This window comes from Mirounga leonina, unplaced genomic scaffold (genome assembly GCF_011800145.1).
Source record: "Mirounga leonina isolate KUSES-001 unplaced genomic scaffold, KU_Mleo_1.0 Mir_115, whole genome shotgun sequence".
Lineage (NCBI taxonomy): Eukaryota > Metazoa > Chordata > Mammalia > Carnivora > Phocidae > Mirounga > Mirounga leonina.
Window position 1 is genome coordinate 59,884,708 of NW_023270268.1, and position 14,668 is coordinate 59,899,375.

The 14,668-nt window shown below is 37.5% G+C and overlaps 1 protein-coding gene across 1 annotated transcript in view; it reads left to right on the forward strand.

The window, feature by feature from the left end:
• Positions 1-14,668, forward strand: part of SERPINI1 (serpin family I member 1) — a 70,810-nt gene that overhangs the window by 36,810 nt on the left and 19,332 nt on the right. The window contains exons 2-5 of the mRNA XM_034998494.1: positions 6,667-6,933; positions 7,964-8,194; positions 10,194-10,388; positions 11,952-12,156. Of these exons, the coding sequence (XP_034854385.1) occupies positions 6,684-6,933; positions 7,964-8,194; positions 10,194-10,388; positions 11,952-12,156 (881 nt within the window). The 5' untranslated portion in view covers positions 6,667-6,683. The remainder of the gene's footprint in view (positions 1-6,666; positions 6,934-7,963; positions 8,195-10,193; positions 10,389-11,951; positions 12,157-14,668) is intronic.

Here is a 14,668-nt window from a genome sequence, read left to right on the forward strand (position 1 = left end):
GTGGGAGGCAGCACCAATGAAAATAAGTCGACTGAGGAAACAAGGATAAACAAGTAGCCAAAAGTTTACACTTAGCCAGGCTATGACGCTTACACAGGAAATGATCACAGTGGCACAGCTGCATCTCTGAGATCGACTGGTTTCTTTGGACATTGATCATAAGATTTATTCTAATTTCTGAAGAGTTAAAATTGGGTGTGGGGAGGTACACTACATATGTTGTGGTTCAGGAACTGTGCTAAATTACAGGTTGCTAAAGTACAGGTTGTTTCACAAGGTCATGACTCCTTTTTTTTTTTTTAAAGATTTTATTTATTTATCTGAGAGAGTGAGAGAGCACGAGCAGGGGGAGGGGCAGAGGGAGAAGCAGACTCCCCACTGAGCAAAAAGCCCGATGTGGGGCTCCATCCCAGGACCCTGGGACCATGACCTGAGCCGAAAGCAGACAGTTAACTGACTGAGCCACCCAGGCATCCCGGTCATGATTCCTTTTTTGTGTGTGATAAATTCTTTGACAAATTTTCCAGGTTCACTGCGGCTGATCTAGGTCAACCCTTTCTCTTAGTAAATCAGAGAACAAACATCTGGAGACCAACCTGTTCCAAATTTCACCAAGTGAACTGGTACTAACCAAACACTTCCACTTTGGAAGTGGCTTCCAAACACTCAGTGCCAACCCATGGGGGGTGGGGGCGGGGGGGAGAAGAAAGAAAAAGTAGTGAAACCATGAATTCAAACATATCCACTTTGAAGAACTATCTTCTTTTCATGATGAAATGTTCATTCTTTTATGTGATTGTCAGAGGCATTCTTTTTGTTAAACTTGCCCCCATTCCAATGTATTTGCTTAATAAAATAAAAATTGAGCAACCTTATATTGGTTCCCTCAATTAAAAAAATAACTACATGCAAAAATCTGAGAATTAATACGCCAGAGTGATTCAAGATAGTGTTCTTTGCTTTAGGCATTTTTTCCTGAGTTATTTTGTATGGCTGTTTTTTGTTGTTGTTGTTGTTGTTGTTGTTGTTGGAGAAAGGATCTTCCTCAGCCATTTTTTTTCACCTTCTAAAGAATACCTTCCTTTTTTACTTAGCTCACAATTACGAAACCATCTTCTTTACATTTCAAATAATTGCGCTATCCAAAAAAAAACAACAAGTTGCATTTATGAGTATCAATCTTTCTATAAATAAGATTAACTACTAAGAAAGCTTTTTTTTTTTAAATCTTCCTGATATAACTCATCTTCCTTATTGTGCTAGCTTTCCACTTTGTGATCACTCACACCTCAATTATAAGATCTATTTCCCTGGCCTGTTTGAATGAAGTGTTTGACAAAGCAGGATATGCACGCACACATGCCCCAAACCACGTAAAGGAGAGATGCAAGAGTTAATGGCAATTTATTAGTAGCTCAACTACTTCTGCCTTTTCTAGCACAGCAGCACAATCTACTACTACGCTGGTCCTGCGGCCCCTTGTTTTTCTGTAAAGCATTTTATTCAGTAGCTTGAAAATAATGAACTACAAAGTAATGCTCCATGTGAGAGTAATTCATTTTAGAATGTGTTGGTTATTATGATTAGTGGTGGGGCCCTGGCATTCTGTAGACTAATGTTAATACAGTAACATTTGGGTAGCACCTTTTGTGATTTTTCAAGGTGGTGCACTTGTTTGTTAATGCATCCCATGTCCAGGCGTTGCAGTAGGCCAGCATTGGTGACAGTACCACTTTGTCAGACTGGAAAGATGGTCTCAGACTCAATAAGGAAACACTTTATCAAAGGGAATAAAAAATGGAAATGAGCCACTACCTGTGGACTAAGATTAAATTAGCTTCGAGAATTGAGGAGAAGCAGCTACTCTTGCTATTCCTTCCAATGCAGCATTCGTGAGCCTGTACATCTCGAGCTACATTCATTCAACAAATATTTGGTACCTACGATATGTAATGTATTAAGTGCTTATTCTGATTATTTTAAGATAGACAAAGAGGAATGCACTTCTATCTGTGTCTTCAAAAAGCTGAGGAAACCAGCCGACTCGTGTACAGAATTATCTGTAATAGAGGGAAGCAGTGATATGTGCTGTTGGAGAGGTAGAGATAAAATGTGCCAACATTTCAGAGGGGGAAATTGCTGTTGTAACTGAAGAACCAGGAGGGTATTCATGAAGGAAATGGAAGTGGAGCAGAACCTTGAGGAGTGGTTAGGATTTGAACATATGGAACCAGGTTGAAGTAGTTCCAGAAAGAGAACTACACAAGCCAGCACCATGAGACAGAAATTCTGGGATATGTACTGCAAAAAGGAGTCTGGCTTGAATTGGAGGATCCCTGAAGGGGAGTAGTGGGTAGAAACATGTTGGATCACAGTAAAGTGAGACTAAAGATTTGGGGCTTTACTCTACAGGCATGAGTAAGATTTTGAGGTTTTGTAAATATAGGAATACCTGTTCATAACAGTAATTCAAAACAATTCATCCGGAGACTATGCATCCATTGGATTGAGGAGGGCAGTACCCTGGGCTTCAGAGAATGGATGGAAGTCATTGGTGGAGCCCTTGAGAATGCATTAAGAAGAACTGCCACAACGTCTATAGAAATGGTCATGGATAATGGGTAGAAGTGTCCAGAGCACAGTATGGAATAAGTGTTGACAGCTCATCGAACATAAGGGAAAGGGACATGGAGAGGAGTCAAAGGACTCTGATGTTTTAAGAAAAAAAGGAAAAAAAAAAAAAAAAAGAATGGGCCTGATTGATAAACAAGGAGCCCAGTTTGAGTCACCTTGAATTTGAAGTGCTGACAAGAATCAAAGACTAAGACACTCCCAAAACAATTTGCAATGCACATCAGGAATTAAGATAAAAAGAAAGCCAGAGCTAGAATTTTACTTACTGGGGAACAATATGAACAGGGATAATAGTTGAAGTACCTTTGTTTTGAGGGAAGTTCACCAGCAGGCACGAGAAGAACAGTACACAGAAGAGAAGAGGGCCAGGAATAGAACCCTGGAGAACACTCCCCACTTAGAAGGTAGAAGAAGGGGGAAGCTTCCCTTCTCCCCAGAAAAAATCCTCAGAAGGAGTAATCGGAGGCAGCGGAGGTGAAAGAGCCAGGGGCTAGGGGTGGGATAGGTAGCATCAGAAAGGCTGGGCCAGTCTGGCAGAAGCCATTTTTTTTTTCTTGCACACTGGACATTTTGCCTTTAAAAGAAGGAAAGATCACTTAAATATAGATAAAATGTGTGCTTCCAGAACAGAGTTCTTTAAATCTTGACTAAAGAGTTTCCTGATATAACTCACTTCCACCATTCCTTGCCATAATGCTTCTAATTCCCCAGCAGAGCATGTAAATCGTGGCCTGCTGCCCACTACCCTGGGAAGAGCCCTTTCTCACAGACATACGGATGTTTTTTCCAGGATTCTGCCACAAGCCTGAAGATACATTAGTAGTTTTGACATTGCTTTCCCCCAGTAAGCTGCAGGTCCACCAAACACTGCTTCTTTCTGCATCTGGACCATCTGCTACAGACCAGGGGGTTCTTAACCTGAGGCCAGTAAATATCCTGGCCAGTGAAAGTAATGTTCTGTTAGCCATATGCATGCATTTTCTGAAGAGATTGTTTACCCTTCTCCTGATTCTTAAAAGAATCTCTTTTCTTAAAAAAGAGAAGAACCACTATAATAGATTACATGTTCTTGTACAATGCCGTGAGTTTCTTGAGGACAAGATCCCGTGCTTGTACATTTGAGTATCTTCATGGTACCTCTTTCAATCTTGGCTGAATGAATGGCATTTAATAGTGCTACATTAGATGAGCCAACAGGAAGAATAAAATACTCATTTTGGCTCTAGAGCCTCTTCCCTGACAGCAAATATACAAACCTAGGAAACATACTCTCTAATGACAATGTTTTTTATTAGTACGTTTGTAGCTTAAAATGAATGCTTCAAACAGGCACTATTTCATTTACATCTTCAATAATTGTGTGGAGTTGGGCTCCCTGCTCAGCGGGGAGCTTGTGTCTCCCTCTCCCTCTGATGCTCCCCTATGTGTGCTCTCTCACTCTCTCAAATAAATAAAATCTTTTAAAAAATTGTGTGGCGTAGAAATTGGCATCTTCATCTCATGAATGAGGAAGCTAAGACCGAGAGAAGGCATGTGATTTGCCAAAGGTCATACATCATGTGTTAGCTTATTTATCTCATGGCACATTCATTTGTAAATAAAAATGCTGATGAATATGATAGACTTGACCTTGTTTTTCTAGAATGCTTGTTGGTTGGCAATAGGTTGGTTTTTGTTTTATATGAATGAAATCTTTTTTTTTTTTTTAAAGATTTTATTTATTTATTTGACAGAGAGAGACACAGCGAGAGACAGAACACAAGCAGGGGGAGTGGGAGAGGGAGAAGCAGGCTTCCAGCAGAGCAGGGAGCCTGATGCGGGGCTCGATCCCAGGACCCCGGGATCATGACCTGAGCCAAAGGCAGACGCTTAACGGCTGAGCCACCCAGGCTCCCCGAATGAAATCTTTTTGTTCATCTAAAATTTGATACTCATGTTGAAAGCAATGGTTTCCAAATAGCCATGTTACTGAGGGACAGATACCACCACCATATAGTGACTTTAACTTCATTAACTACTAGATAACATTAAACGAAAGTAATGAGGCCCAGCTTTGGGTCTTTGTAGGGTATGTCAGATAGCAGGATAGTGTCATGATTAAGAGCATGGCTTTGAGTCTGACTTGGATTTCTGAGTTCTAGTAACCTAAGTATTAAATACCGGATATATCTTAGGGTCTCTTTCAAGTTAGAAGGGTACCTGCTAAATTTCCATCTGAATCTAGACATTGAGAAAGTTCCCCTATTCTGCTTCCACCTTTTCCTGGAGTCCTCTGGAGTACAGAAGCAGGGGGTTGGGGGGCTGGAAATTTTGGGGCAGCCTCGCATTGATGGCCTCAGTCTGCCGGCTGGCAGGGCAGCTGTGTTCTCTGCCCCGGGCTTCAGTCCCACCACAGACACTGCTCTGCAGCAGTGCACTTGATCTCCCACAGGCAGCCATCCCCATCTCCCACAGTGGGGTCTCCCACAGCAGGGGTTGTGAGAGTCCGTATTTACATGCAGGCTGAGCCTTTCCTTCCTAAACAAAGGAGACTGATCTAAACCTTAATACAAAAGCAGAGGGATGACAGCAGTGCTTGGAATTTCTCAGACAAAACAAAACAAAACAAAACTGATCCCTAAAACTGAACCCTAAAATGTGAAGGACTTACAAACTAATAGGCAGCTCTCCAGAAGTTGGAATGAAAAACGTGATAGGAGGGAGGAGGACATTCTGACTCAAACCCCTGTCAGAAACACCTTGCTCTTAAGTAAAATGTGTATGCCTTCTGTTAACTGAGGAAAGGGGATTGTTAATGTTCCATGCTCGTTGAAATACAATTTTCCAAATGTGTTCGCTCAGTATCACTTTACATGTTGTTTTCATGATAGTTTTTTTTTTTTTTTCCTTGAAGGTCATGAACAAATAAGCTGCTTAATTGTTTGACTAGGCAGTTCAGCTTTTAGATGCCTGCAGTGACAAAGAAGGAGAATACAAGGAAAAAGGAAATTCTGTCCCAGCTGTGTGCTGGTCAGTGTGTGCCGTTTGTGGGTGGACAGGGCTTCGGGAACACTGGTGTGCCAGGAGGAAGAACTATCAACCAGAGATGTCTGGCACTGACACTTTCTTTTCCACAGAGAAATGGCTCAAGAACCAGATAAACCTCGTATTTAGAAATATTCATTCAAATTGAAGCATCGTAAAAAAAAAAAAAAAAAAAGAAAGAAAGAAATAGAAGCATCGTGTTCTGGTATAAGCTGAAATGGTAATATCAGCCTAAGTATAAAAGGACAGTGTGGTAGAAGGCCCCTCCCTGCCCCGAGATCACCATTAGGAGTAACAGCCTCATAGGTAGCCACAGTGGAAGAGAAAGGAGCACAAGGATGTGCTGAATGTGTTTCTCTAGGTTACCACTTCCTGTGGGTTCTGCAGCCTGGGCTGAACAAACTAGGGCCGGTGGCAGGTGTGTGTCTGATCTTTTCCTGCCAGTTGGCAACCCAGTTGCATGGTGCATTAATTTTATAAATTGTAGTGAATGAGTAGAGCGACATTTTCAAATGCCTGACTTCACTAGTTCATCTTAAACCCTGTAAATATCTTTTGGTTTCCATTATAGTTTTCCTGGACCTTTGTAGTTTAGTGTAAGCTAGAGTAAATTGTTTTAAAATCATGACCAAAATATATATGGTGAAGATATGAAAAATTGATATATTTGCCTCACCAAACATGGTCTAAATTCTCCATTATATATGTAGCTATACATACTCTTAACCCCATGAAGGTGGGGACCAGGGCTACCTGTTCCTGGAAATATCCTCAGAATTTAGCAATGTTATTTGTTCATTTGACTATTAATTGCCTTTTTAAAAATAGTATCTCCCAACATATCCTTTAAAGGGGCTTTTGTTAGGAGATATTAACAATGTAAATGTTTAGAAATTTGGTTTGCTTTACAGCTTTGCAAGAAATAATTCTTATTTTTATTTTATTTTTTGCCTTTCACTCCATTGTCAGAGATAATTAATAATTAATATGGAAATTATTGTTTTTCAGGCTTGAGCTCTCCCAACATGGCTTTCCTTGTACTCTTCTCTTTGCTGGTTCTGCAAAGTCTGGCTTTAGGGGCCACTTTCCCTGATGAGACCATTGCTGAGTTGTCAGTGAATATGTATAACCATCTTCGAGCCACAGGGGAAGATGAAAATATTCTTTTCTCTCCATTGAGTGTTACCTTTGCTATGGGAATGATGGAACTTGGGGCCCAAGGTTCTACCCTGAAAGAAATCCGTCATTCAATGGGATATGACAGCCTGAAAAATGGTGAGTGTCCTTAGGTTTAATTTTTCAAGGTGGTTTGACTTTAACTTTCAACTCAGTTATGTCGTCTTAGGCCACAGGTAGCAATATTCACACAATGTGAGAAAGTGATCTCATTGAGATGGTATGGTTAGGAGAACCATCAGGAAACCCAAGGAAGGTATTAACTCCTTGCTGTATCCTTAGCTGAGTTAATCTAAGGAAATTGTAGATTTTATTATTATTATTTAAATAAAACTCACTGTGACAAATAAAATCAAACCTGGTTCTTACTGAGTTTTCCAGTCTAGAGGGAGAGGCATGTATCAATCAATTATCACATAAATGAATATTTACAACTGTGATAACTGCTATGAAGAAAAGCAACATGATTCTCTAGGAATATTATAAATTTTTGCTTAAAACCAATTGTATCTTCATTTTTTAAGCAGCATCCAAGAATTTTTTTGAAATGTTTTATTATTATGAAAATGTTATGTATTGGGGAAAGTTTTTAGCCAAAAGGTTCTTGTAATCATTTTGACATGATGTATGATTTCTATTTTAATGTTTTTAATATACATGAGAATCGACTCATTAAAAAGTTAAGAACTCGATGATTTCTAAGGCATGTTTCTAGTTATAAGGCAAAAAAGTCCAGTGAAAGTAAAATTTCAAGGAATATTTTGATTTTTAAATTAGGTAATTAAGCTTAATTCTTATTCCTATTAATTATAAAATGAAGACCAATTTAATGAGAATAACCTAAGTACTTTGAAAGGAGACAACCAAAAAAATCTCTATAGATTCTACCAAGACATCAATTAAAACGAAAAATAATACCAGTTCATAATACTCAAAGTTAATTTGAAGATCTAGAAATGGCACAAATATTGGAACCTCCTAGTCATGTCGATATGGGGAATAAACTAGTGCTCTTCCCTTGGGCCCCTGTCTCATCAATCTTCCTTGCTGTTTTTTAGTGCTTTTCCAATCCCCATGATCATTCACTGTGTTTGTTCCACTAATAAACTTATTGTTTGTCATTTTGCAGGTGACGAATTTTCCTTCTTGAAGGATTTTTCTAACATGGTAACTGCTAAAGAGAGCCAGTATGTGATGAAAATTGCCAATTCCCTCTTTGTGCAAAATGGATTTCACGTCAATGAGGAATTTTTGCAAATGCTGAAAAAATACTTCAAAGCAGAAGTAAATCATGTGGACTTCAGTCAAAATATAGCTGTGGCCAACCATATCAATAAGTGGGTGGAGAATAACACAAATAGTATGTCATTTGGTTCCTTTCTTTCTCTAGTGGCTTAGTTTTAACTCTCTTCTACTTCTGAAATTATTTTCTCTTCACTCCAGTTGAATTTTTGAATGTTAGCATTTAGTTGAGTATCTAATAATTATTTTGTATAGATTACAGTCTTTTTAGAGGCATTGCTTATGAATAAACATTTTTGAAAGAACTTAAATCTTTTGGCATGTGAAGAATTTAGGCACTATGATAAATCAGTCTGAAATCTGTCTCTCCAATCATGGTTTTCCTCTGCATGGTAATCTTAACTACTATATGGAATTTTGCTTGAGCTGACTTGTTTAAGAAGTTAGATACCAATTAGGATGGCAGTTGGTGGGCCTCTTAAAAATATACTTAAAATAGAATGTAAGAAAGAGTTAAAAATCAGAGTTGGGCTTTTATTTTTTTTAAAGATTTTATTTATTCATTTGAGAGACAGAGAGAAACAGAGAGAGCACAAGTAGGGGGAGTGGCAGAGGGAAAGCGAGACACAGACTCCCCGCTGAGCGGGGAGCCTGATGTAGGGCTCAATTCCAGGACCTGGAGATCATGATCTGAGCTGAAGGCAGATGCTTAGCCATCTTAACCATCTGAACTACCCAGGCAGGCACCCTCAAAGTTGGGCTTCTAAACAACAGAACTTGATTGGTAATCAAAAAAATTGTATAGGATTTCTTAAAAAAAGAGCAGCCCATTTTAAGCCCAAATAAGTGGAGAATGAGAAAGAGATACATTTATTTTAAAATTTATTTCTAATCTAATTTAAAATTTATTTCTAATCTGAACATTTATTTTAAAACTTATTTCTAAACTTGACTGGCTTGGTTGGTGGAGCATGTGATGCTTGATCTCGGGGTAATGAGTTTGAGCCCCACATTGGGTGTAAAAAAATAAAAAAATAAAATCTTTAAAAAATAAATAAAATTTGTTTCTAATCTAGTCTTTAAAAATGTATTTAAGCTTTCCAAATGTTTCATATTTTACCATTTTATTTTCTAACTTTACCATCAAAATATTGAAATTAGAATTTAAAAAATGAAGCCAAATTGAAAGTAGATTGCAGATGTTCATTAAATTAATTCATATTGTCAAAACTCCTCAAATAATGTCAATCTAATATATTTTATTTTGGAACAATAACAAAAAAACCTGACCACATACCCTATGTCCTATAATCCCAAAAATTCCGAGGCACCTTTGTAAGCACCTAAAGAAGTGCTATCATTAATAAAATGAGAGAATACAAATTTTGGTCCTATCTTTTTCAACTATGACATTAAAACGTAGGATAAAATAAACTTATGTCTGTATTTTAACATTCAAAGAATAAGTCAAGAATAATAATCCACTTTGAATAGATTGAATGATTACAAGCTATTTCAAAAATCTTTTTACACATTTTTAGCTATCAACAAAGAGCCAGTATCTTTGACAATAGATTTGTAAAGGAATATTTCAAATGATCGATAATAAGGCATCACTAGTTCAATTGGCTTTCACTCATCTGTTTTCACCTAGTCGAATGCAGTTGTTATATTTAGTGGAAAGATATCCAATATATATGGGGGAAATTTTTGAACTGGCTGACATTTTAATCATGTACATTGTTCAAGAATAAACTCAGTAATCATTATTGAATGCTTACTCTGTGTTAAGAGATGTGCATACATCATTACAACTAGAAAGTAGTAAAGCCTGAGATTCTGTTGTACTTGGTTCTATAGTTTCTGCAAGTGTCAAGATCCTACCAGTGTTATTACAGGTAGGTGTGTTTTAGATCCCCTTAATCTGTAAGTGTGTGTGTGTGTGTGTGTAACATTTTTCCTTTGAAAGCAAGATACTTTTAATTTTTATTGTAAATTTGGTAGTGGTATACAGTTTTTCTGGATTACTGTATCAGATGGTAGTTTGATAATCTTTTGGTCCCCATTCACCTTCAAATTTAATATAAATTTTCATCTATTCATTTTTTCCTGAATAGGTCTGTTGAAGGATTTGGTATCCCCGAGGGATTTTGATGCGGGCACTCATTTGGCCCTCATCAATGCTATCTATTTCAAGGGGAACTGGAAGTCACAATTTAGACCTGAAAATACTAGGACCTTTTCCTTCACTAAAGATGATGAAAGTGAAGTCCAAGTTCCAATGATGTATCAACAAGGGGAATTTTATTATGGTAAGACATTCTGGCTTTTATTTCTCTCTTCTTACAGTATAATAAATTTTTAAGAAAGAACATGAAGCATTTATTACTCAAATATCTTGTCAATCTTGTTTGGGCTACAATTCAGTTTCCCTGGCTCCATTTTCAAAGGCCTCTAATTAGACCTTAAGTGAATATTATATGCATTGACAGTTTTCTAATATACTTCTTTAAATTATAAAGTTGATTACACCTGCAGAATGGCTTTATTCATGGGTAAACACCTGACCTTGTATAAGAACATTCTGAGTTACTCCAAAAAGCTATTGGCTTTGGGGTGGTTGTCAGTGACCCCTATGTTCCACTTTGCTCTTGCTTGGATTCCTTACCACTTTTTGAATTACAAGCATTTCTTTAAAATTTTGCTTTCAGGGATGCCTGGGTGGCTCAGTCAGTTAAGTGTCTGCCTTCAGCTCAGGTCATGATCCCAGGGTCCTGGGACTGAGTCCCGCATTGGGCTCCTTGCTCAGCTGGGAGCCTGCTTCTCCCTCTGCCTGTAGCTCCCTCTGCTTGTGCTCTCTCTCCCTCTCTCTCTGTCTCTCTCTATCTCAAATAAATAAAATCTTTAAAAATAAATAAATAAAATTTTGCTTTCAGACTGTGTATGTATGGTTAGACATAATCATTCATAGTTTTGTTTATTGAAAGTCTATGACTTGTGATACAACTCAATATCCTTGGCATTATTTTCAAAGATATTTCATTGGACTTTTCAGAAGTTTAGAGTGTTAATCCTTCTTACACACTACAATGGACTGTATTCTTACACGCTATATTTGAGAACCAAAATGTTTAATGGTCTAAAGGACCTAAATCAGTTATAGGAAAATACTCATAACAAAAGCATTACATTTTCTTTTTGAAAATGGGGTAATTTTGAGGTAGCAGCAGGATCTCTTTTTTTTAAAGACTTCTTTATTTTTTTTATGGAAGGCTGGTGAATTTAGCTAAATTATTAGAACAGAAAGCCCATTACCTTACTAACCTCATTATTTAATTTGGAGGTCTTAAGCACCACAGTTACTGTGGATAACTACTGTAGAATGTAATAGATTTCATTTTGACTATGCTATCTTGGCCTCAAAACTTTTAGCTGTGGTAATGATAAAGTCCCAGGTATTACATAGTCAATTTCCCCCTTCTTAGAAATCAGGTGGGTATTGGCAAATATGAATTACAACTACTTGGATCTAGGGCTTTATTTTTCTAACCAGGACTTACCATCGTTTCTAAAGATGTTCTTTAACTATATATTCATTTGAAGTATCTCATTTAAAAATAAAAAGTAAGTCTGTAGAACATATTATAACAATTGTGATATAATTATGGGGATTCTAAAATAAAATAAATTCTTTAGGACTGAAGATTCACTTGATTTCAGGACCTTTTAAAAAAAAAACAAAAAAAAAATACCTTTTTTCTCAGATGCCTGAATTTCTTATATTCTATATACTATTTTGGAAGAGAGTTATAACAAATTAAACCTTTTATTTGAGCTTGAATATGGGCCTTTTATCACCTTTCTTTTTGTTTTAGGAGAATTTAGTGATGGCTCCAATGAAGCTGGTGGTATCTACCAAGTCCTAGAAATACCCTATGAGGGAGAGGAGATAAGCATGATGCTGGCATTGTCCAGACAGGAAGTTCCACTGGCCACTCTGGAGCCATTGGTCAAAGCACAGCTGATTGAAGAATGGGCAAACTCTGTGAAGAAACAAAAAGTGGAAGTGTACCTGCCCAGGTAAGAGGCTCCTGTGGGACTCCTTCTGATAGCACGGAGGGAGAGATTTCAATGTAGGTTCCGACTCAGGAAAACTCTGGCCACTGCCTTTGAATTTTAAGTCTTAGCTCCTCTCTTCCCCCTACTCCCCTTCCTGTTTCCTCCCCTTCCCTCCTCTCCTTCTCTCCCTTCTCCTTTTTTAAAGTAGTCTTTTGTACTCATGACGTCCTGCCCAGAGATACAAGCTCACTTATCGATTCACTCAGTACTATTTACCAAGACTTAGTTTCAGATCCTACTCAATATTCTTAGCTTCATTTTAGAAGATTTCTCAATAGATCGTCTCTGAATATCATTTGCTTTGGCAGTCTTCTGTATTTCATTAATATTTAAAGTTGATTATAGCTGGAGAGAAAATAATCTCCCACATTGTTGGAAGAAGCACAAACAAGTTACTGTGCTCGGTGCCAAGATGCAACCATAAATAAGCAGGAAAAAGCTTATAATTCTCCCTGTGGATTAAATAATAAAATCTATGCAGGGCCTTGATGCTCTTCTCAACCCTGTGTCTGGCCACTCACCACAACAAACACTTTGTAGCATGTTCTATCCATGTGCTTGTTGCTATGCTACATACAAGTCGCATGGTTTTGCCTGCCTCTGGGTCTCTATGCATGTTTTTGCCTTGGCCTAAAATACTCTTCTCATGTTTCTTTGCCTGATATTGATATTGTGTACTTCTCTGTATATTTTTAAAGAAATTCTTTTTGATAAAATGAGAAATTCAGTACAGTGTTAATGCTTCCCTTATTAAATTCCATAAATTAAGTGCAGCATGTCCAAATGCTTCAATTCTGTGAGGATGCAAAGTTATTTAGGGGTATTTTAACAGAATCCTAAATGAATGCTTAATAAGTATCACATATTCTAATTCAACCATATTCACTAAAAATGTGGCCTCCAGGTCCTGTCCACTGAGAAATTGAATGTGGCAGCAGAAGAAAATTAAATTTTCATTTTCTAAGAGATCCTCTTCAATTATGAAATAGTTTAGCTTGCTTGCTCATATTAATGCCTGATACTAAACTAGGCACAGTTAATTACCATGTATCCATTTCTCCAGAAGTTCTATGAACTCTCCTTCTGCCTGGTTAATGCATAGAGAGCAAGGCTAAATAGCTAGATACCACAAATCTGGTTTCCCTTTTTAAGAAATTGACTGTTTTCAAATACTTATGTGTAGGTAATGATCAATAGGAAATGATCTACCCCTTCCATTTTACAGTATTAGGATCCCCTAAATGTCCAATGACGGTAATGATGTTTGTGACCTCATTTTAGCAAGGGTAAAAATGTTTTAATAGCCATTTCCTAGGTTTACTCAAGTGTCTGTCTTAAAATGTTTGTATAGATTTATTCGCATGGAGATATTACTCTGAAACAGCAACTTTACATTTCTGTAATTTGACCACATTCTTGTCCTGCTCCACAGGTACTTTTACTTTCTATTATATTAGATTTTATGCATATAGGTTTTATTTTATTTATTTTTTTAAAAGATTATTTATTTATTTATTTGAGACAGAGAGAATGAGAGAGACAGAGAGCACATGAGACGGGGGAGGGTCAGAGGGAGAAGCAGGCTCCCCGCCGAGCAGGGAGCCTGATGCGGGACTCGATCCAGGGACTCCAGGATCATGACCTGAGCCGAAGGCAGTCGCTTAACCAACTGAGCCACCCAGGCGCCCTGCATATAGGTTTTAAATGCCTTTCTTAAAAGGTATAGGGTATGTTGAGGGGGGGAGAAGGGACAACTACTTTTGCATTTTTATTAGTTTTCCCCCTGAACAATAAGTCCTACAGGAATCAGATGCTGAATTGAAATTGTATTTTTATCCAAAATACAAAACGCTATTCAGGAGAGGGTAAAATTGCTATACCTATGTGATACCATAAATCCAGTGAAATACTAAAAGGTTAATGCACAGTCATACATTTCTAAGATTTAAATGAGATTACCAGATATTCTTCCAATTTATTCATGGTAGCAAAAACAGTTTGGCAGTATAGATAAAAAAATATATGTAAGATATCTAAAAAGCACTTTAGAATAATGCCTAGCACAGAGTAAGCATCATATAGTTATTACCTATTATCACTATTATTATTTATTTTCAGTGTACATTTTAAGTCCTAGTATTCACCTTATGTTAATCTATGGGTAGCTTTTTTTTTTTTTTTTAAGGTTTTATTTATTTATTTGACAGAAAGATAGTGAGAGCAGGAACACAAGCAGGGGGAGTGGGAGAGGGAGAAGCAGGCTTCCTGCCGAGCAGGGAGCCCTATGTGGGACTCGATCCCAGGACCCTGGGATCATGACCTGAGCCGAAGGCAGACGCTTAACAACTGAGCCACCCAGGCGCCCCCTATGGGTAGCTTTATATATACTTTTTTTCCAGTAAGATTTTTTAAAAACCTCGTTCTAATGAACATTACCCTCTTCATTGTATAAGGTGCAAGAAGATTGTTTTAA